This window comes from Fundulus heteroclitus, chromosome 3 (assembly GCF_011125445.2).
Source record: "Fundulus heteroclitus isolate FHET01 chromosome 3, MU-UCD_Fhet_4.1, whole genome shotgun sequence".
NCBI lineage: Eukaryota > Metazoa > Chordata > Actinopteri > Cyprinodontiformes > Fundulidae > Fundulus > Fundulus heteroclitus.
Genome location: NC_046363.1, coordinates 43901335 through 43924353, shown reverse-complemented (window position 1 = coordinate 43924353; position 23019 = coordinate 43901335). Strand labels below are relative to the sequence as shown.

Here is a 23019-nt window from a genome sequence, read left to right as displayed (position 1 = left end):
CTATATCATATGTGCTTATCTTTAATGAGACACCACATGCTTCCATTTACCCGTCAATTTGCTGCTGATACAATTAAATGTTACTAATCAAGGACAAATAAAGAAATAAATTTAGACTCAAAACAAACATGGATCTGGTGCATTTTTAGAGCGTAAACAAGAAAATTATCCATTCAAAGGCATTCAGCAGCAGCCCTACACAATTTCTGATCATTTTACATTACATTTTCTTCAGTGAACAACTCCGGTGGCTGGGTAGGTTGCTACAGGTTTCTACTTTTTTCTGCTCTAAATGTCAGCTTCGGTTTGGCTCTGCTAGAATCTGTGTTATTATTAGGCAAGGCAAATTTATTTATATAGCACAATTCAGTACAAGACAATACAAAGTGCTTTACATGATTAAGATATACCAAAATAATAAAATGTAGATAGAAAATAGAATAAAAGCAAGTAGGGATAGAATGTAGTAACAAAAAAGAACATTAAAAACAGTAAAACTGTTTAACTAGAACAGTCAAAGGCAATTTTAAACAGATGTGTTTTTAATCTTGATTTAAAAGAACTCAGGCTTTCCGCACTTTTACAGTTTTCTGGAAGTTTGTTCCAGATAAACGGGGCATAAGAACTAAATGCTGCTTCTCCATGTTTAGTTCTGGTTCTAGGTATGTGGAGTAGGCTGGAGCCAGAAGACCTTAGTGGTCTGGATGGTTGATACACTGATAACAAGTCTGTGATGTATTTAGGTGCTAAGCCATTTAAGGATTTATAGACTAACAGAAGTATTTTAAAGTCTATTCTCTGAGATACAGGGAGCCAGTGTAAGGACTTACACATTAGCCACATAGCCTCAAACAGCTTCACAACTAATTGGTGGAGTGATGGAGGGGGGTGTCTGGTTTGTTTCGTTGCTTCATTTACTATTCGACTGAGCTGTCAGCTGATTAACATTATCCTGTGTTGGTTCGGACCGCAGCTGAACGGGGTGCTGCGTGATCTCGATGGGGGGAGCACACCAACAGAACCCTGTCATTGGACTGTCTTTGTCCATGAAGCTAATATTTACATCTAGAGTCGGTAATTTTAACAGAAGTTTCCCCAACTTTTTATGAATAACTGTGCATGCAAAAAGACCATCTTAATTTGTATTTCTCAAAATACTCTGAGCACATGCTTTGGTCCCAGAGGTTCTGAGTTCAACTCCCACAAGCTGCCATTCTGGGTCCCTGAGCAAGACCCTTAACCCCCAATTGCTCCCCAGGCGCTGCACAGTGGCAGCCCACTGCTCCTCAAGGGGATGGGTTAAGATGCAGAAGTGAATTTCTCCATTGTGAGATCAATAAAGTTCAATTATTATTATTATTATTATTTTCCGCTCTTCAGGGGGTTCGTTGTGAGAAAGAAAATCTCCCAAATCCACTCTGGTTTTATTTATTTCTACTGATGCCTTCCTCTTCTTTTCATAAACATTAACACAGTTAGCTTCTTCTGAATATCAGCCATGTTCAAAGTCTACGGTGAGAGCAATGGAGCTACAATGAACGGCTAACTGCTAATCTAACCGCTAACCCAGCCGCTAAGCTAACCGGATACAGAAGTTTGCAGCCAGGAAGCGGAAACTCAGAAGGAACGAGCGCACACTGGCGTTATGTGAGTGCGTCACCAATAGGTGAGGTGATACTCCTGGAACCTGAGGGACTGGGGGGGGGGGGGGGGGTGGAGGAGGAGAAGGACCAAATTCTTACAATCCCTGCCATTTGGTGCGAAGAGCAGTGATTGGTCAGAGTTTGTACAGGCCTGCAGTTATTTTAACCTCCTTTTTCTGAATACATAACGTATTGACTACTTTTAGGATGGAAGGATGACTTTACCCAGTATAACAAAAAGGGTTTCTGGACACGATTACCGACTATAGCTTTAATTACGTACCTAAAAGGATATCATGCTGGCTGTAAACATTACATCGATGCTAAGACATAGCTGATTAAAGTTGGAGGACCGTCAGGTGGATTTTCTTTAACTTGTGTGGATATACAGAAGCGTGTTCACGAAACTAGTTTAAAATACATATATTTTACTTTCTTTTCTGTCTTTCAGTTTGGAGTTGTCCATTATCACAATAGTGATAATGCTAATAAAAGGCTCCTGATCTTTGTTTAAACCAGCCACCCTTTCTGCCAGGACCCCAAGAAAGATCTTTAAGCCGCTCTGTTATGTTTATTGCTCATTATACCGAATGGATTCGGACAGGACTGATTTACGACTTAGAGGCCGAGCAGCTATTGACTCTGCAGAGCCACAGAGATATGAAATGATGACCACAAGCTCTGCACCTACGCAGCACATTATGTTTGATGCTATCCTGCAAAGCCAAGCAGTTTCCTGCTGGCCTGAAGGATATTAGCTCGTCCAGAGATTATTCATGTAGCATCAGACCAGAGAAACGCTGACTTAAGGGTAGGTATCAATTAAATTAGCTGCAGTCCCTGTTGCTGAGTTCGCACCACCCAGTTTTAATACAGCACACGCGCTAACAGCACTGCAATAATCTAATTTGTGCGACAGACGCTGATATCGGTTTACTCGTGTTTGCACTCATTCACAGGTTGTTTTGTCAGTAATTGTTAGACAGAATCACAACCAGACCGCTGATCATGCACTGGTTTTTATTGGCAATAAAGAAGTAAAACATTCCTGCTCCTCGTGTTAATCATGCACCGTAGATACATTGGAAAAATGTTTCACCCCCATTCATTTTTGGGCAAAATTCACCTCTTTTCATTTTGAATATAGAATAAATGTGTTTTGAATTCTACATGTGAACAGGGAGAAATAACAGCTGCGTAAAAATATTGTAAGTATTTATCCATCACATTTGGACACAAAGTACAATTTAACACAAAAAAGCTTTTAAAATGTTGCAAAAGTGCACTGACGTCGAATTTTTCATACCTAACTAATAATTTAAAGGAATCCTGCAGGTCATATAAGCACAGGCACCAGTCTGGGGGAGATTCTTCACTTTAGAGCTCGCTCTCTTTAAATATTAAGGCACATTGTCACATCTGAGCAGAACCGGCTGGCCCATTAGGGCAATAAAGGCAAAGGCTAAGAGCGCCGTGGCCTCCAGCGGGCGCCACAAAATAAGGAAATGAATTTACTTTTACAATAACGTATCCATCCCTTCATCCATTGTCTTCCACTTCTCCAAGATCGAGTCGCAGGAGCAACAGGTCCAGGAGGGAAACTCAGACATGCCACTCCCCAGCGACGTCCTCCAGCTCATTCTGGGGGATCCCCAGGTGTTCCCAGGCCAGACCGGACCTATGGTTCCTTCAGGGAGTTCTGGGTCTTCCTCCCAGTGGAACGTGCCAGGAAAACCTCCAAAAGGGAGGGGGGGGGGCATCATGATCAGATGCCCAAACCACCTCAACTGACACCTTTCATTGCGGAGAAGCGGTGGCTCTACTTTGAGCTCCTCCTGGATAAAAAGCCCCCCCCCCCCCCACCTCTAAGGCTGAGCCACCCTCCAGAGGAAGCTCTTTACGGCCGCTTGTTTTCAGGATCTCCTTCTTTCAATCAGGATCCAGAATTCATGACCAGAGAGGAGCGTCGGAACGTAGACGGACTGGTAAATTGAGAATTTTTGCTTCTTGGTCCAGGCCTTTCTCCCCCATAACAGACCGAAGCAGCGCCGGCCACCATTGGTGGACCCTGACCTCATAACCGCCAGTATTCAATAATTGATGGTTGACTTTGCTGGGAGAAATCTAGGACAGTGCAGCTGCAGCAGGAGAGGTGAGGTGGAGTAGCTATAGTGGCAGTTTATCATTCTGGTGGCTGCAGTAATAAAATGCACCACTAGAGGTCAGTAAAATGCCTCTTTGGTACCTAGTTTTGCACATTCTGTAATAGCTAGTTTACATAGCTTCTGTATATAGTTATCTTATTGTATATAGTATATTTTATATATGGCCTTATTGTGTGCAAACTGTGCAGTTATTAGCCTTTGATGTTGATTGCTGTATCTATAACTTATTACTGTTTTATTATTAGTTATTCACTTAAGGTGGAGTGGTGGCCTGGTGGGTTCCAGAGCACAGGGACAGCCCACTGCTCCGTAAGGGATGGCTTAACTTCAGAGGACACAGCAGATTATTATTATTTACAGGCTTTTGCAGATTTTTTTGTGTTCATTTGTAATTTGTTCTGTATGTATCTGCATGTTATCTTTTAAATTAAATTACATTGTGATCGAAGGCAGAGGTAAATAATTCAGTTTCTTTAGTAAACCTGTTTAAATCGCTGATAGTGGGAGGAACCAAATCAAATCTCGCCTTGGGTTTGGCCGGCTCTGCGTGTGAGAACTCTCTGCTTGTTGTTTAGTTCTGAGAAAACGTCGCCGTTCTCCGTTCCCTGTCAGAGTTATTTAGGTCGGTCTGCTAGGAGAGAGACAGGCTGCCATGTAGATGCAGACGCTGCAAAGGCTCGTCTGTGGAGCCGAGGGCGGCGGCAACGTTACAGCAGGCGGCTGAGCTTAAAACCACGAAGCTGGAGTAGATTTCTGTTTAAAATAACCTGCAGTTCTGGTCCAGATGCACGTGGTTGCTCAGGTAAAACTGTTTTCACATGTCCTGGACTTTGACTGCTCAGTAACAATCACATGTGTGAATGACAAAGATTAGATGTGAATATGGTTTAATAAATGACATTATAGAATGTTATATGAATCATCTTTGGATTTTGACAGAAAAATTTAGCAGCAGTTTAACTAATGGACGACCAACACAGTACTTTTGGTCTTAATGCTGTAGCTACAGTATATAAAGAGCGTGATTAAAGAAAAAACAGCTATTGCACGTTATAAATGCAGTTCGGCAGTAATGTTCACCTGATGAAGGATAAGTACGGATGTTTTAATCCTGAGTCTTGCAGAAGGTTGACACGAATGGCTGAAAACTGCTTCAGTCCGAGTGCACACACACCGCCACGTTCTTGTGACGCCCCCAGTAGTGGCACTCGTCCGGAAAGCCCCACGCCGCGGCAGACTCCTTGTGACGGCTGACGGCGTGGACGACGAAGCCGCACAGCTGCTTCTCCAACACCTCCACCACCTCCGGAGCGTTTCCCTTCTTCCCCGGACCGTCCATCAGCCGGCGGATGCAGTCGCTGGGAACCGGCTGGGGCTTGGTGCTGAACGACACCACCAGGCTGATGTCGTTCACCTGAAGCACCTCGAACCAGTTCTGCCCCGCCACGTGGTGGAAGTGCTTCCCGGCGCGCAGGTTGCGGTAGGCGCTGCCCGCATGGTTGATCAGGCGCACAGACCAGGACACCCAGTCGTATTTTTTCTGCAGGGACTCCAGAAGCCGCTGAGCTGCGTCCTGAAGGTTTTCCTCCTCTTTCTCTTGCAGGAGGCGCTGCACGTCTAGTTTGGCTTGCTCTGGAAACGCCGCTGTGCAGGACTCGATGGTCACCTTCATCTTGGACTCCACCTCTTGGATTTTGGTGCTCCACTCTTGGATCTTGTCCTGCTCTTCTTCTTGGCTCTGCAGGGTGAGGGCGCCGTGGCCCAGCAGAGCAATCAGACCCAGGCAGAAGAGCTCCTTCAACCGAACACAGAAATCCTCAAGGAGACGACGGTTCCTCGCCACATACCTGCCAAACGGAAGCAGTTCTTGGGTTTATTTCTGGTTTGTGCCACGTCAACAGATTGCTAGAATCAGAACTGTAACTGTAAGAGAATGATGGATGAATTTACCTCTCTACTATCTCTAAAATAGGTTCTCCAAAGCTGTTGGTCCCCATCAGAGCGTCGTAGAGCACATACAGGTTCTTGTCTCCTCCAGTTTTGGCAAAGTGCTCCAGAAACAGCCTCGTCTTCACCTCCCTGAACTGCTGTTTTGCCTCCAAGATGTCCATGTACTTCCGAAACTGGTTCCTGATGTTCTCTTCTGCGGAGAAGTACTGGGAGTCCAGCTTTCCCTTCTTGATCTCAGAGTCGATGTCTTCCAGCTGGCCGGAGAGCACGTCCAGCTTGTTCCTCACCGTCAGGAACTGCTCTTTGACGTAGAACACCTCTTTGCTGTGGACGTTGTCCAAGGCCAGCTTCAGAACCGGAGCGGCAGCTTCGCAGAGCGGAAAGAGCTCTCCGACTGCGCTCGCCAGCACCTCGGCCCCCTTCTCAAACATGTCCATCAGCGCCTCGATGGCCTCCTTCTTCTCAGCCACAACTTTCTCCAGAGAACTTGTCATTTTCTGGGACGCAAGCGACCGGATCTCCTGTTAAACAGAGAGGCCAAAAGAATAAAACGCTGACTTCTCAACAGGGAGTTCTGGGGTAAGAATGCAAATGTAAGATAAACAGCAGTTTGTCATTTATCATCAGTTTTGGGGAACTTTGGTCCTAAAGGCAGACATTTTTATGAAGGAGTGTTATGTTTCAACTAGATGTTCAAAGTTGCTTCCTTTGATTAACTTGTCATGTTTGGAGGAAATGGACCTTTGTGGAGCTCTAATGTTGGATGAAACAGCAACATCCCTTGTGACTGCTGCCTCTCCAATCTGTGGACTGAAAAAGCTCAAAACATCTCCAAATATTAAGATAATCAAGCTCCATCATTCATCAGAGCTCTGATTACCCCGTATTTTCCTGACAGAGCACGGTTTGTCTCTGAACCTATTCCCTCTAATTGAGCTTTAATTGGATTTTTACCATTCTGTTTCTTATCTATCTGCACACGTTTATTATCTATTCTTGCATTTTTAATGAATGTTTTCCTTTTAGCTGAAAGGAGATTGACTGGTATTCTAATGATCCATGACCAGCAGTCAGGACACCAGGCATACTCAGATAGTCATCCCTTCAGTCACAGATAAAACATTTATGTTGCTGGGTCAGTTTTAATTTTTCTGCTCTATTTTCCCTCTTTGTCTCTTAATCTCTTTTTTGGTCATGTTTGTCTTTTTCCTTTGTTTTAAAGAAGATTTATGCAGCTTCATCTAGATGAAATCTCCCTCCATCTTCATTCTTCCATGGATCTAGTTGTGTTTTTGTCGTGGATACCTAGATATTAATACATTCATTTACTGATGTTTTCTAGTAGAAAAGATAACTATACGAAGCATCAATTAATCATTTGGTTTGCAAAGTACTGGACCATTTATTAGCCTGTTTGAAGGATTTTAGTTCTTACACTGATTTACTGAGCTCAGTCTCAGTAAAGTTTTAGGAGTAAAACTTTCATGATTTTAACCCAGAAAAATCTTTTTATGGAGTACTTCTGGTTTTTAAATATTTACATGTAAAAAAAAGAAAGAAATATGACAGGCTAGTTTTAAATATATTTCCACTTTAAGCATGAGACCTGATGATTTCTTTCCTCATTTTCTTTTGGAGATTTCTCACTTTACTTTCTCCAAAAATCCTATTTGTGTTATTCTTCCTCCACTGGGACCCAAAGTAACCTGTTTCTGTTTGACATCCCCTTGTGTCGAGAGGGTTAATTCTTTTTATTATTAGTATTATTTAAACATTGCATTTTTGCAGTATACCAAACATAGCAGAGTCAATGATCCCAGAGACAAAGCTGCCTTTTCAGTTCAGCTGTTGAGGCTAGTCTGCCAGGGAGGTTCACAATAGTCCAAACAGGGTGAGAAATGAGGGAAGATAAGCAGTCCTACATCAACAATCTCAATAAGTTAAATAAAAAACACATAACAAACACAGCAGGCTGCGTCCTTTCCTCAAGGTCAGAGTAAGTCTGCTCTTATGAACCAGGATGGAAGTAAAAAACTATCACTTCGGCTCATTCTGCTTTAAAAAGCAACTGAATGAAGCTGGATTTGAAAACAGTGATTTAAATATTTCTGCTCTGTCCCATCAGACGTGTGTGGTCGGTCGTTCTAAAGCATGAGGAAATATCAAATATAAAATGCCCAGAGGTAAACAAAATGGGAGCCTAGAGAGGCTGAGAGGAGAAAATGACGCACTTGCTCTTCGTTTCTTTACGTGACTCATCTCAGAGAGGAAGGCCAGAACAAGTTCAGAAATCCCCTCTCATCCGTGTTTTCAGCCTGATAAAGCCTGCAGAAATCAGCCTTCCTTCTCCTTCTGCCCTAAAGGTGACATACATCAAGCCACAGCCATCTTTATTAAATCAGCCTTTCATCCATCATAAAGATGAGGAAGAGAACGCGACTGAGTCTAAATATCTGCACAAATACGAGCAACAATAACAGAATAAACAACAAGAATTTGCTTCTCTGTGTCCAAACCGCATCGCCTTCAACTGTCATGTGCGCCCAGAACAAATGCGCAACGGAAGCCTTTTTTACGCACAAATCCCCTTACAGCGCCAGGCACACCCCTCAGTGTTTTGCCCCTTCAGATAGAAGATAAACACATTCAATGCATTCCTGCAATAACAGCGCTGGTTTTCCTGTACCTGAACAGATGGGATTTGCTGCTTCTTCGCGCCGGATCAGTTCCGACTGTTAAAAAACAAGTTGGGTTGTTTTTTTTATTCCACTTCCAGGAGGAAAAAAATATATTTTCTCTGCTTTCAAGTCGAGTGGGGGAGCTGACAGGGGTCCAAGGATGGAGTCGGAGAAGGTGCGCACTCAATATCTGCAAAAGGAAGAGAGAGGTAGCCATGGATGAGAGAGAGAGAGAGAGAGAGAGAGAGAGAGAGAGAGAGAGAGAGAGAGAGAGAGAGAGAGAGAGAGAGAGAGAGAGAGAGAGAGAGAGAGAGAGAAAAGAGCGCAGAAATCTGCGGAGGGTCCATTTTCTTTCCAGCCATCACTGGAGCAGCATTTGGTTTTCTCCAACAGCATTTTAAAAAAATATATTGTTAGAATTGTTTTTTTTTTTTTTACCAAATATTTATACTTTTTTTTCAACTCTGCGGTAGATTATTTCTTTCTTTTGGGCGCAAAGAGATCATCTTCATCGTTAAAACGGATTCAAACAAGAGGTAAGAGCTTCCAAATATCTGCTACCCTCATATGGATGCACTAATTTGTTTCCCCCTTTAGCCACATTCCAATAAATCAAACATTTAATATGAAACTGTAAATGTTAAAATTTGATCCAGGATTTAATTTGAGTGTTACGGGGATTTTAAATACGTCTGGAACTGGAAACCGCACATTTTTTATTTATAACCACTGAAGCAAGCTCCGTCGCCCAGATGCGTTAAGACTCATTCCAACACATGATCACAAACAAGGTTAAATCGGGATTTTATTGTGTTTTATTATTTATTATTATTATTTGGATAATTTAAGGCTAAAATACACCAAAATGTCCCCCTAGTCCCTCTTCTGTGCGCGCATGACGCGCCACGAAAACACCCAGGCTCCGTCTGAAAACCACCACCCCCCTTCACACAAACACAAATTACGCAAATGTTTTTTTTTTTACCCTTTAAATCTTGACATATTTCATTATTATTACACATCAGTGTACAGACACCCATCATGTCGTGACCAAGGGTTTAAATCAATACATTATTTATTAAACGATTCATATTTTCTTGAGGTGAAAATGGGCTTTTGAAAGGAGCCAAGGAGGAGGGAAAAAAAGCTTCATCACATGACGGATGATGATGTGGCGCAAAGATCGTCATTTATCCGCAGCGCAGGTAAAAGACTCGAGTCTTTATAGCGTTTCTGCGGTTTATTCACCACATTCCTGCAACGCGCATTTTCCTGCTGTTTGGTTAAATGTGAGCGATGCCTGTCAGACCTGTTCATCTGGATGAAGACCTGTGAGGGTCATCCCAGAGGGCCATGCGTCCTGGGGTGATTGCACATATGTCCTCCCTTCTGATCCTGCGACAAGATTTAGTCTCTGTCTCCAGAAACTGCGGATCTCTGAGCATTCCTCCCTCCCTGCGTCTCATTTAAGGAGCACAGATGTGATGCTTTTAGTTCTGAGGTCCGTGGAGTTCAGAAAACAGGTGTAATGGTGAATCAAGCCTGCTGTTATCGCCCCCTTGTGGAGAAATTAGTAAAACGCAACTGGATGTTGCTGTCGTTCTGATTCTGCTCTTATATTTTAACATTTAAAATATAAAATAAAGCATTTTGGATCATTTAAACCCTGAAACATCCATGATTCTTATGTTTACACAGAGAGAGAAAAAAATGTTTTAGAATCAGAATAAAATTTACAAATTATGACAGATATAACATCCACGTTTCTTAAGTTTTCTTCTTACATTTCATCCATTTGGTTTTGCAAGAACAAACAAATCACTATTTGGGCGATCAAACTTCATATCTGTTGTACTGAAAACCCTTTAAGCATTTATGCTCTGAAGATTATTTAAATTTAACTTCAGGGTCTCTGGCTGAATTTTGGTGTTTTTTCACGTTAAAAAAAGTTTGGGATTTTATTTGACGAAATCCAAAGAATCTAACTGAATGAGCAAATAAAAGAGTACATATGTAAGAGAATTACACAGAAAATAAGATGTTTTACATTTCTATGGACATGGCACTGTTTAGATAAGAGCTATTATTTTAATGCTGTTCTAGTATCGGTGATACAAAGTCCTTCTAAAACAAACTAAGATTAAAAATCTTTACATTAATCCAAGGTAGAAGGTTATAGTTTTAATCATGTACTGTAATGCAGACGTGAAAACGAACACAACCAGAAGTAAGACATCTTTTCAACGAACCGATCAAAAGAAGAACAGCAAAGCTTCAAGAAGGCAGAGAGTAAAGTGACGCCAGCGTTGAGTATTGTTTAATAATTTAAAGTCCATGGATGTGAACTCTAACCTGCTGCAGCTCCTGCAGGGAATTCTCCTCCAAGTGAAATAAGACTCCAGCCTCCAGAAACCTGCACACCCTGTTGTTTTTCCACAACGTCATCAACTTTGCTTTCAAGCTTATGTGAAGAAATTTAGGTTTAAACTCAAAACAACAGAAGAAGCTAAATAAACCTGCAAACTTTAGGACCTAAATCCCATAAGATCTTTCCTGAAGCCGGTTCTGTTTTCAGAACCTTACCCTAGCTCGCGTCGTGTTAAAAAAACTGAGTTTCTAAAATAATTTAAACATGAAAGTCTGAGGAAGGTTAATTTATGTAGAGAAATAGCTTTCAAACCTTCTGCAGCATCAGATTCTGTCTCCCAGAGGAATAAAAGCCTGTAACCTTGATGCTCCTGGTCCTGCCGGCGGATCATTGAATATCAGACATTTTGACTTTAATGCAGTTTTTCTGCTGATTCATTTCAAACCTGCAGTAAAAACTGGTCTCATTTCACAAACTTTAGCTTAGAAAATATAAAGCTGTGAGCTGATGCCCTTCTTTCCCCTGATGGTTGTTTGTTCTTCAGCTGAGTTTCCTGATTCAGCTGCAGACTGCTGGGAAACCAGCAGAGAGAGAACTTCCTGCCTCAGGAACTTAAACACAAAGTCTTTTTGGACTTTCAGGACTTTGTTTGTGTCCACATTAGGAGAAACAGTCTAAAGAAAGACTTAGTGAAAAAAAGGTAATCTGAGCTCCAGAAACACATGAAACACATTTAAGAAAATCCATTGAAATGATAAATTGCTTTTCACCTACAGTTAAGAACAAAAGCTGCGACCCCTTCCCTGTTTTTCACTCTCCTTCCCAGCAGCCAGAGATTCTCATCATTTCTAAAGTGGCTTTGAGGAAAAGTTCTTCTGGTTTTGACAAGGACTTCATCATAGACCGGCTTTCCTCTCATTTTCAGGCCGGTCATTAGCTCTGACTTATTCAGGTAGAATAAGATTTAAAAACTCAAGGCCGGAGTCGGTGTTGTGGAAACACATCACAGATAACGTATCAGAAGCCATTTTAAACGTCTGTGGAGCGGTGCTGCAGATGTTCTGAGTCTGTTGTCTGCTGGGGCAGCAGCTCCACGGTGAAGGTGGGGGCTGGACTCTTAGACAATGGTGCTGGAGAGGAGGACGCTGTCCAGAATAAATACTGTCTGTCCTTCCCGTCCTCTAAAGGAGGAGCTGATCAGCCGTAGGATCACGCAGGAAGCCAGAGGTCCTCCTCCCACTGGCTGTCAGCCTAAGCTGCTGATGCAGCCAAGCACTAATCCACCAGGCAGCCTACTCCATGCGCCCTGTAGGGTGGTGGAGGCCTGGTGGTCGGAGATCCGGCCGTTTGCTGCAAAGGTCGATGGCTCAGTCTGTGTCTCTGGGTCCCTGACCATGATCCTTCACCCCAGATTGTTCTCTGTGTACCTCTCACAGCCGGCAGGACACTGCTCCCTGATAGATGGCTTAGACACATTTGCCCTCTGTGGGTCCATGAAGGGAAATACTGTTATTATAAGTTGAATATTGCAGTTTTATCTGAATACGCCACGTTATCAATAATTGTGCAATATTTTCTTTTCTCCCTTCAATAAGTGTTTTCTCTTTTACTTTAGAACCTAACCTAAATATAAATGGTTTTTCATTCATATTACTGATCTAATGTGTAAAAATGTGGTTTTGCCACCGTCACGGCTGAATTTCCCCTTTGTGGAACATTAAACGTATTTACAGTTTTTATTGGTTGCTTTGACCTGTTTGAAGAAACTGGTAACCTCTCGGTTTTCATCATCACCATCTCTGCAGAGCAAAAGATACCTCTTGCAAATGAGTTAACCCATTTTCATTGGTTTGACTCATTTTCCCCGCCCTTTTGCAAAACAGTTAACGCAGATGTCATTCATGCAGTCCAAACTCCATTTCTTTAGCTGTGGTAGCAAATCAGAAACCAAATGTTCCAAGCTCTTAGAAACTTCTCGATCAGAATCAAATCACTGAAGCACCTGATTGACACTTCTTTACACAATTTTTCAATTTGCAGTCAGTCTACAGGCTTTACGTAAAAGGTGCCATGCTGTGTGTTGTTCTTTGCAAGCATGGATGGTCTAAGGCAGATGAGAGTCAGAGGAAAAGGTAGATGGATCAGGGGAAGAAGATTATGAGGAAGAGGAATCCATGTGTGAGGTGAAGGTGTAGCTGGAAGGGCTGAAGTTACAGATGAAATTTAGGTAACTACGATTGATCGTGTGGTAAATCATGGCCTTTCACTTAGAGGGGCGGGACAAAGAGTCCAAACTTTTCTCAATAGAAACAAGGTTGGATCCATAGTAAGAGTTTTTCGATGGGAGAGCAAGTATTGCTGCTATACAGTATATACATCTCTATCTATTCCTATAGAGGAGTTCTTCAGTGCATGGAGATGGAAGGTATATGATCACTGCTCCTATGAGCAGATGCCCTTGCTTAATGCAATGTCTGCTGCTGCCCATGATATGGATGCAGAGGCATGTCAAGGATGGATTAGGCATGCAAGAAGATTTTTCCCTAGGTGCAAGGGAAAATATTGAATATGACGTAGATGAGGCCATGTGGCCTATTCGTCAGGACAGAATGGACTAGAAGGAACAAACAAAATAGTATTTTCTGTTGGAATCTTTCATTTTTTGGAATATTTCATTTGTTTATCTGGAAAAAAAGAATGAAGAATCAATAAAATTTGCATCACAACATATTTGCTTCTGGATCCATTTTTTGCAAAAAGGCAAATTTGATTACAAATGACACTGACATGTAAGCTGTGTACAGTCTTTGGCTACAATGAACCAGCAATGCTGCACTGATTCACATTGAGTGTGGTATTCTGTATTTTGTTGCCCCTTGTGTAACGAATGATTGGAAGGGCTCAAACATTTGTGTGCAAGTTGTGTTGTTTGAGGGCAAAATGTGCTTTTGGATCATATGTTAAATGTTTTGGCAGAGTTGGAGCCTTTTGCAAACAAAATGTTTAATTTTGACCATTGGTGCCACTGTTTAGACCTCTGTGTTAACTGTTTTGAAAAATGTGGGTTTTGAGTTGACTGCTGTGTCAAAGCAATCTATAAAAACTGTATTATCTCATATTTTAGAGGCTTGGTGTACATAACAATCCCCTAAATTGTTTCCTTTTGTCATATTTTTGTCTATTTTAATTTTATTCCATTTTAAAAGATTTAATCTTATACTTTTAGACATATTTCTTGCCGATGCTTTGTGATGAAGTTGAATTTCCCTGTGGGGATTAATAACGTAGCTTTTGGTCCTGTTAGCAGCAGTCTGTCTCTAAGAAACTTATTTATTTGCATTTTTTTTGTCTGAATCTACAGAAAATCCAAAAAGATTTAAAATTAATCTTTAAGTTCCACTATAACCATGTAAATCCATCTACTTTCTACCAACATTCTAAAGGAATGTTTAGCATCTTGCAAAGTTATATTTTGGCATCTGTTTTACTAAAAGACCACAAAAAAAATATGTTTAGTACATCAGCATAAAATTATCAGGACTTTGAAACAATTGGGACTTTATTATTGTAATATGACTTTATTCTCATATTTTGACTTTGTTCTGGTAATGATTTTCTCATTAATTTTTGCAATGTTATTTATTCTAATATAATTTTATCCTTCTAATTTCCACAAAAAAAATCGCATCATGGATTAAAGACATTAGGGAGGAGTACATTTCTACAAAAAACTCAAGATATTGAGATGGATTTCACATATTTGTGGGAAAAAAACTCAGATGTTCTCTGATATCAAAAAGTTGTAAATATTCTAGAAAAACAGAATTTTCCACAAATAAAAGCATAGATTTGCTATATTACGGTGTGGGTCAGGGAAGCCCTGTGATAGAGAATATTACAAGGACAGCCAAAATGAAAAAAAAAATATTAAATGCAATCAGGGTTTATAAAAATGGTTTCTGTCAGAGCATGGAGAGAAATTATTAAAACAAAAATATATTTTTTTATCAGTCTTAAATCTCACAAGAGGTGTTTTATTACTATTTCAGCCTAAAATGAACTCAACAATCTAACAAACAAAGCTGAGTAATTATGAAAATGTGATAAAGAATATAGACTAAATGTCACAGCAGCATATTTGATCGGTATTTGTGAAATAATTTAACAACTCAGTGTTTTCTTCTCACTTCTTTATTTATATCGACGCAAACATTTATAAACCCAGACATAAAACATCCATAACAAAAAAAACAACAACAAAAAAAAAAAACAGGAATGTCGTCACACATCCGACATCTCAGGAGACCTTCAGGACTTTAATAGTGTTGTAACAATAAGTGACACGGAACCAGAAACCCGATTAGTTCAGAGTGAGGCAGGACGGGCCGGACCCATGTTCACCAGAACCAGAACCCCAAAAATGAAGGAGGCGGCTGTTTTTTTTTTTTTTTGTTTTCTTTACCAGGAAACAAACCCGTCTGGGGATATTTGATACCAGTTTACAACAAAGCTGGACTGTAGTGTGGAGAAAAACAAACAAACACTGAAATATTAACGATTATGACTCTCTCCCCTCCCCCTCCGAAACCATATAAAAATATATAAAAATAAAATAACAGCGGGTGCTGGAACATTCAGGCACTCGGGGTAAAAAAACAGACAGAATGAGAAGATTGGAGATGAAAATAACTAAAAAAAAAAGAATCTAAACTAATGATTAAGTGACAGACAGAGGTTCAAAATGTCTGATTATTTCTTTTTCACATGTTGGACGTCTGACGCTTGGCGCCGCTCCTATGTTCATAAAAAGCTGCAGACTTTAGGTAACCCTAACTAAACCCTCCCAGCGTCTTTTACATTCATCATCCTGCAAACTTTCAGACGCTCGTCCGTCAGCTAACGGCTAACTTTCACGCTCCCCAACGCTCCCCAGTACAAGGCCAATATTTCACAAAGTGCATAAATGTGATTTTATATCCTGAAGCTGGACTAAAGCGACTTTATACTGAAGCTTCATCAGAAACAATCTGAGGAAATATCTTTACATAACGAAGGAAAATGTGTTTCTAACTGGCAGATATTTCATTTTAATCCAGCTTTTAAAGCAGTTTTATGATAAACAAGCTGATATTTATATATATATATATTTATAGATATTTTACACTGATGCTCAAAAGCGAAGAAGATTTAAATCAGGTGCAATCTGTCTAATTAGTGTTTCTTTTTTTTTTTTTTTATTGGCCATTTACGGAATTTGACCGGACCAGAAGATAAACTTTGTGTCTTAGTGCTTCTTTAATAAATTAAACCTAAATTTAGTGTTTTTATTTTATTACCGCGTCAATGTGCAGCTTTTAATCGGCTGTGACATGAAACCGATCGGTCAGGATGTCTGGGCCGTGCTGCCTTCATGTTCACGCGGTAAAAAAGGAGATTCTGAGGACAAGAGAGGTGGAGTTAAAGCGGGAATATGATAAAACCTCTTCCTCTTCCTCCTCCTCCTCCTCCTCCTCATTGGCACTTGCGCAGCGCCTCCTGCATCCTCGCCTGGACGTGCTCCATCTTCTCGGCCCACTCCTCGCCCAGGCCCTCCTCGTCGTCCCCGATGACGGCGGCGTAGCCCATGAGGGCGATGAGGCCGATGCAGAACAGGTAGGTGAGGCGCGTGCAGAGGCGCTCCATGGTGCGGCGGTCGCCCTGCGAGTGCTTCAGGTAGACCTCCAGGATGGGCCGGCTGAAGAGCTTCCGTTTGCCCACCACGCCGTCGTACAGCGTGTGCAGGTTCTGGTCACCCAGGTCGTTGGCGTAGGCCTCCTCGAAGTCGTCCTTCTTGCCCTCGCGGTGCTCTGGCCGCGCCTCCACCATGGCCATGAACTTCCTGAACTGGTTCTTCAGGTTCTCCTCCACCTGGCAGTACTGGCCATCCAGCGTCTCCCTCTCCACCTGCGCCAGCGTCATGCGGTTCTGCCGCGAGAGCTCGTCCAGCTTCTGGTTGACCGAGCCGAACTCGCGCTTCAGGGTGCGGATGTCTTCGTCGTCGACGTGGTGCAGCACCACCCTGATCAGGGAGCCGGCCACGCCGAATATGGGGTTGACCACGGCCGCCGCGGAGGAGATGGTGGCCACGCACTGGAGCACTTTGACCAGGCCCTGCTTCAGCTTGGTGCGGTCTTCAAGGATCTCCTCGTCCGTCATGGTGACAATGAGCTGCAGTGGAGAGAGGAAGAGATTAGGCGCCTTTACTTTTGGGGACCTCAACGCAGCCTCTCACAAACACAAGATGGAAGATCATACGAGCGGAGCATTTAAATCGCCTATTATGTGTTTACAGTTCGCCGGTAAATCCTCAAAACTGACTCATTCCTGCTGTAGGATAAAAATAATCCCTTTTAAGGCGGCTTCTCTTTCTCTGGAAACATTCACCTTTTGGACTTTAAATAAAAACATAAAAGGAAGAACTTAAACAGAAAGCAGAATGGGCGGGGCCTGCTGGTGGGCATCGTGCTGTACCCATTTCAGCCACTAGAGGTCAGGTTTTCCCCCCCACATCACACAGCCAGTGTGACATTTGCTAACTGCCCTAACTAGTGCTTCCTACATGCTTAAAAATATATGAATTTCTTTTTCAAACAAATAATTAATCAAAAAATAAGGTTTGTAGAAATAAAAATGGCCTCATAATAAACTCCATTTATTATTAGTACCCTAGTCCGGTTCCAGTCTTTCAGGCTGGAACCGGACCGATCATAATTTTTATTCACTGCAATGTTGTTTTCTGGAACAATCGAATGTAAAATAGATGCTTAGATTAAATATTTAGGGTGTTTTTGGTGTCATACGTTAAAGGCTCTGAATGCAAGTTATACGTTTGATAGTTGGGTCGACTCCAGCTGCCCTTGATGCGTCAGACTGGGATGTTAAAGCTTACAGGGTGATGCAGACATGACTAACGCGGCTTAAACAATTGATAGTCATTAAAATACTCAATATAAGGGTTTCAACGACATGCTTTCGGCATATGTAACAGACATATTAATAATCTGCTAATTTTATTTAGTGTTATTGCTTTGTGAGAACGAAAACATTCACCACCACAATATATTACAGACACCCTGAGGGGGAATATTCCCATTTTTAATGTTGCTTTTAGCTTCTTGAGAGTCTTTGGTTTCCCTAATAAATGAAAGTGGAGCAGAGGTTGGGATCACTTCTGGTTCCACCACCCTGAGTCCAAACAGACCCGTGTCTCGGTTCTGGCTCACCTTTACGCTTGAAAAGGTGAAGCAGGGCAGTGTTCCACTTTAACATTTTATTTCCAGATAACACATCAAAAATGGGTTTGCTGAATTAAAAACATTTATGTCATCTTCATTAGAGAACAAAACGATTTATGATGTGATCACTTTCTATTTGGTGTTTACTAATGTTTGTTTTATATCAAACAAACTTTGAGTAGCAGCTAGATACCTGTTCAGGTAAAACCTGTTTAATGGACTGGATCACACAGACACGTGTGACTTCCAGCTCGTCATCACCAACCGTTTCTGGTTTTATCAGCCTGAAGCTTTTTTTTTTTTATCCTGTGGGAATTTTCTGCTGGATCCCAGCACCAAGGAGGTGAAACTACTGCAGCACGTTTCTCTCTTAAATTCACATTAGAACCCTGAAAAAAGGGGAATTCAGGTTCTGTTGAGCAGGATCGCTCAGCTGCAGGACGACAGCTCAGCTCAGAGCTTTCTGGAATATTCTAACTCTGAATGAGGGAGATGGGCAGATTTTTGTCCCTCGCTGGGTGCCGTTGTCTGCCCTGAAGGAGTTAACAGCCTCCATGTTTGTGCATGACACGGCTTTTCAGCACCAGGCTGCTCTCTGCGTGTTTCTATGGACCGAGCCGATAGCTCCTTCCTGTGAAGCAGCCGGTGGGCGGGACGGAGAAACTGAAAGCAGTTTGCACTGAGAGCAAACAGGCCTCAGCCGACCAAGCTGCAGAACGTGTTTATTATATAACAGGAGCTCAGTCCGACCTCAGGCTTACAGACAGCTTTAAAGCCTGAAGCTGCATGTAAAACTTGGAGGGACCCTACAGACACGAAGCACCCAGATTACAGCAGCAGATGAGGCCTCAGACGGCTGAACACCACTGTGACATCAACACCCTTTCTGCCTCCTTTCTCTTCCTATTGCCACCACAGGAGGGCAGCACTGTTCCCCCACTGGTACAGAGGCATCAGCATTTGGATTTCAGCACCACAGCTGTGGACTGAAAGCAGCTGCTCAGCTCAACCCTTTCAATTCAGAAAAAAAAAAAAAACGTTTAATTAAGGACTTCAGGTGGATTCAAAAATAGGAAATAGACTTATTTTAAACTTTAGGATGGAAACTTTCAGAAACTCTTATAAAAACAAGATGAAATGTGTCTGTTGGGTTCCTGAAATGCTCTCAGCTTTAGTGCTGGGAACCATTTATTCTGTGACAGAGTGCCGCTTTAAGGGGTTGCTGTTTATTATGTTGTTAATTATTAAAGATAACTTGGCTTGACAGTTGCTGTTTAAAGGCAGTTATTAGATTAAATTCTGTATTTTAACTCATTTTGTGTCATTATTCTTTCAGAATCTCATTGGTGAGAGGAGACACTCCATTTCCTAACATAACCCAAACACAGGTAACTAAAGGGTTAATCCATGAGTCTTTGGGAAAAAGTTTTATTAAAACAATATAACAGAATTGTAAAAGAAAAAAAATAATCTGAAGTGTTATAGACTGAAGTGTTATAGTTTGAGTATGATAAACACAATTTAAGCCTGTTTGCTGTGAATTTGCACAGGCAATCTGAAGTGTATTATTAATATTTTTTACAAATGAGGTACCTTTGACTTTTTAAATACCTTCTGGAGGCCGCTTTAGCTCTACATTAACCCTTTGTGCAAATTTAATTGATCTAATATTTAATGTGCAGCAAGTAAATGTCACGATTGTGAGATATTGTAATTATCTTAAAGGAAAATTTGCACCAGCTTTAAAACTACAGGAAGAAACTCTGTATAAAAAAAAATATTAAAACGTTAATTATTAGTTATTGAACAGACCAATTACAGCCATTTTGTTGGGAACCTGTGAAGCGACGCAGCCAATCACAGCTCAGCTTTTCCAGGCAAGTGACTTAGCATCCACAATCAATCAGAACAGTCCTGAGGCTTGGTTTTTCTGCATTAATGTGATTTTATGAATTATTTGGAGGCAGCAGAGAATAAATTCTGTGTTAGAGGATTAAACACACTAGAAGTGGGAGTGTGTGACCCAGCAGGAAGCTCTGACCAGGAAGTGCCAGGCTCCTCTCACCTGTTTCCAGGCAGCACAGAGGCCATCTTGAATGTTTTTCATCAGAACAGCAATGCTAGGCTAGGCTAACACTAAATAACGTCTAATCTTTCAATAACACTGTTCCCAAAGCTTAGCAGTTACATTTTAAAGTGTAGTTTTGATTATTTTTCTGGCATTTCATGGTATTTTCTGGTTGATTTCCTCTACAGAGCTCCTCCTGTTGGTAAAGAGACTTCTTGGAGGCAGAAAGGTCCAGAAACTGTTTCTTCTCAAACAATAACTGCACTAATGTGCCAAACATCCGACAGATAAGCATCATCCGGAGTTCTTTGTTTGTGAGTACTATAAGAAGTAGCACATCCTCTCCCAGCAGCCCAGGGCCCAGAGAGCTGCCTTCCTGCCCAGCTATGGCTCCCCCTAGCTACCTCTCCATATTTCCTTGTTGGTGCGCACCCAAAGCCCTGACCCTCCCTGTCCAGGAAACGCACTAAATACACCAAAATACACCTGAAAAGTTACGTTTTTCTCAATATATCCCGAGTAAAGAGTCTACTTTAGCCTCCCAGCCAACATTGGGCACCATTGGCCTCAGCAGAACAGAGGATTCCTTACCTTTTCAGACTGGATCTGCCTAACACTGCCTTTCCAAAGTCTCAACCTCGACACCCTCCTTCTTCTTCCCAGCAATCCCTGCAAAAAGGACACGTCCATGTATGTTGAATATGTGGGGGTGATCAAATGGTACAAAACCATTTTTAAAACCTATATTAGCCATCCAACACTTAAAAAACGAATTTTTAGGCCTTATAAAGGTAATAGCTCCAAAATGGCACCAAAAATGGCATTTCAATTGGGCTAAATAATAAAAACCCCTACCTCAGAAATACATAGTCCCACCCCCTAGATTTGGCACTTCTTGTGCTCCATCCAATAGTCAAACAGTTGTTACTGAAGAGCAATTGTCAGCGAGTGCGCAGCTGAAGTTGGAGACGCTCAGCTGACTTCAGCGCGTTTCCAAGCCCCGGAGCATCTCAGACAGGCTGCAAATACACAACTGATGGAGTTTGTTGGTCAAATTAGCTTTTTATCTGTTGGAATAGATTTGAAAAAGGCGACGAAATTTTCAAAATATCAAGTAAAGTCCAGCGATACCCAAAGAGCGCAACGGACACAAAACAGACCTCTCCAAAATTGGGCACGCGTCTCCAAAGGCCCAAAGAACAATTCAAAGGCTCCAGTGAAGGGACAAACGAGAAGTTAATCTGCATTAAAAGGTAAAACTTCTAATTCAATACTAATACTAATAAAATGTTAGAAATGTTAAAGCTCCACTCAAATAAAGTCAAACTTCCCAGTCCAAAAGAGCGCAAAGTAAAGCAAATTCAATGTTCAAAATGGCGCAGTCGCTTTACAGAAAGGGCAGCTTATTATTTAACTGTCTATGAATATTTATTGCTTAAATCCGTCTAAATAATGCAAATAGCTCTGGATCATACATTAATAGGTGAACATTAAGAGAAGAAAGGCGACGAAGCGGAGAAAACTGAGCTGTGAACGCATCCATTCATTGCGCTGAAGTCCTGCGAGCACTCACGCTCTGTCCTCCATCCAGGCTTCAGGAGGCTTTCATTCCTTTCTGCAGCTCAGAAAAGCCCATCCGCATAAGCCTCGGGTGAGATCCCTCCTCCGACCGTTGAGCGTGTTTCCCCAAAAACAGGCATCATGCAAATGATGCCACCGCACGCAGCCGCGCGTTTAAACAGCCCTGCCTGCACCTGCCAGCCTCCCTCATGTTTACATCCTTTATTACAACAGCATACAGACACCATGAGGGAGGGGTGCTCGGCTCCATGCGTGTCCAGTCCGGGTATAGAAAAGCCTTTTCCATCCCCCCTCCCTGAAACACCAGTCCTGGGTCTCAGCCGCACAACAGCGGCGCTGTTCTGCCTGCGCCATAAAACAGAAATAAAAGGAGCTCTGTCCTTTAGAAACGACAAAGCCTTCATTATATCGTCGGCCAGCACTGAGAGAATCGCGCCTCACATCTCACTTGTGGTGCAAACATCCCCACATGGAGCCTTTTCTTAGCGCCAGTGGCGCAGCCGGAGCTCCTGTGCGCAGCGGCAGCAGCTGAGGAGCGGCTCACGTTTCAGACAGCAGTCACGGTGGTGGGAGCATGCAGTCAGAGATGGTTCTGCAGTAAAGACCACACTTGTGCAACATCAGCAGCTGTGGTCAGAATGCGTAACGCGCAGGCTTCAGGGTGACAAACAGCCGCTGATGAAAGATGCATTCTGTTTTTTAAAGCAGGGGCCCCGGAGCACCGCTCTGCTGAGCGACTGGGAGCCACAAAGGTGGAGCTGTGATGGCAGGAAATCACACGACCAGCAGGACCAGATTCAGGTAGAAACCAGCAGAAACAGGCTCTTAATTATTTATTTACTGTAGTCTATTTACTGTAGTCGTTTTTATTTTAGATGATAAAATACATTCATCTGTTTCTCACATAAGCACAGTATTAGGCTGTAAAATCCATTTTCTCTGTTCCTTCTTTTATTCTAAGCGTTTTGTGGACATCTATAGTAGATTCGGGTGATACTGTTTTCTTTTCTATTTATTCACATATAAATGCAGCTTACTGGCATAAACAGACCTAAAGTGACTTGTGTGTATGAATGTATGTATATGTATGTTGACTGTGTCTTATCAATAATAAAAGTTTAATCCACATTACTGTGTTCCTTTCATGATGCAAGAAAATGTCTTAATTTTGCATTAACACACATTTTATGAGCTTATATAAATTACACACCAAAGATTAACCTATAAACTATTCCACAGTTGCTTCAAAGTGATTTTTATTATTTAACATAAGGAAAATAGATACAAAACAT

At 41.9% G+C, this 23019-nt stretch overlaps 2 protein-coding genes and 1 long non-coding RNA gene across 5 annotated transcripts; 1 reads left to right on the top strand and 2 right to left on the bottom strand.

Annotated features, from left to right (window-relative positions):
• Positions 1 to 2643: 2643 nt before the first annotated feature.
• rpz3 (rapunzel 3) lies at positions 2644 to 8625 on the bottom strand. Its single transcript, XM_012882060.3, has 3 exons — positions 8445 to 8625; positions 5759 to 6279; positions 2644 to 5655 (listed from the first exon to the last, which is right to left on the bottom strand). Exons 2-3 carry the CDS (start codon positions 6250 to 6252, stop codon positions 4962 to 4964), a joined length of 1188 nt encoding a protein of 395 aa, XP_012737514.2. The 5' UTR covers positions 6253 to 6279; positions 8445 to 8625; the 3' UTR covers positions 2644 to 4961.
• Positions 8530 to 22855, top strand: LOC110366574. 2 transcript variants are annotated; one of them, XR_004930767.1, is made up of 5 exons: positions 8530 to 8611; positions 8910 to 8972; positions 19415 to 19466; positions 20335 to 20460; positions 22433 to 22855. It is a non-coding gene; the product is annotated as an uncharacterized LOC110366574 (long non-coding RNA). The 2 variants fall into 2 exon arrangements; XR_002426789.2 differs by lacking the exon at positions 8530 to 8611 and having other exon boundaries at positions 8773 to 8972.
• On the bottom strand, positions 15259 to 21917 carry LOC105939788 (protein rapunzel). 2 transcript variants are annotated; one of them, XM_036135472.1, is made up of 3 exons: positions 21720 to 21917; positions 20738 to 20815; positions 15259 to 17011 (listed from the first exon to the last, which is right to left on the bottom strand). In XM_036135472.1, the coding sequence occupies exon 3, from the start codon at positions 16997 to 16999 to the stop codon at positions 16316 to 16318; it is 684 nt and encodes a 227-aa protein (XP_035991365.1). In that variant the 5' UTR covers positions 17000 to 17011; positions 20738 to 20815; positions 21720 to 21917; the 3' UTR covers positions 15259 to 16315. The 2 variants fall into 2 exon arrangements, with proteins under 2 accessions (XP_035991365.1, XP_012737539.2); XM_012882085.3 differs by lacking the exon at positions 21720 to 21917 and having other exon boundaries at positions 20738 to 21290.
• Positions 22856 to 23019: the final 164 nt, after the last annotated feature.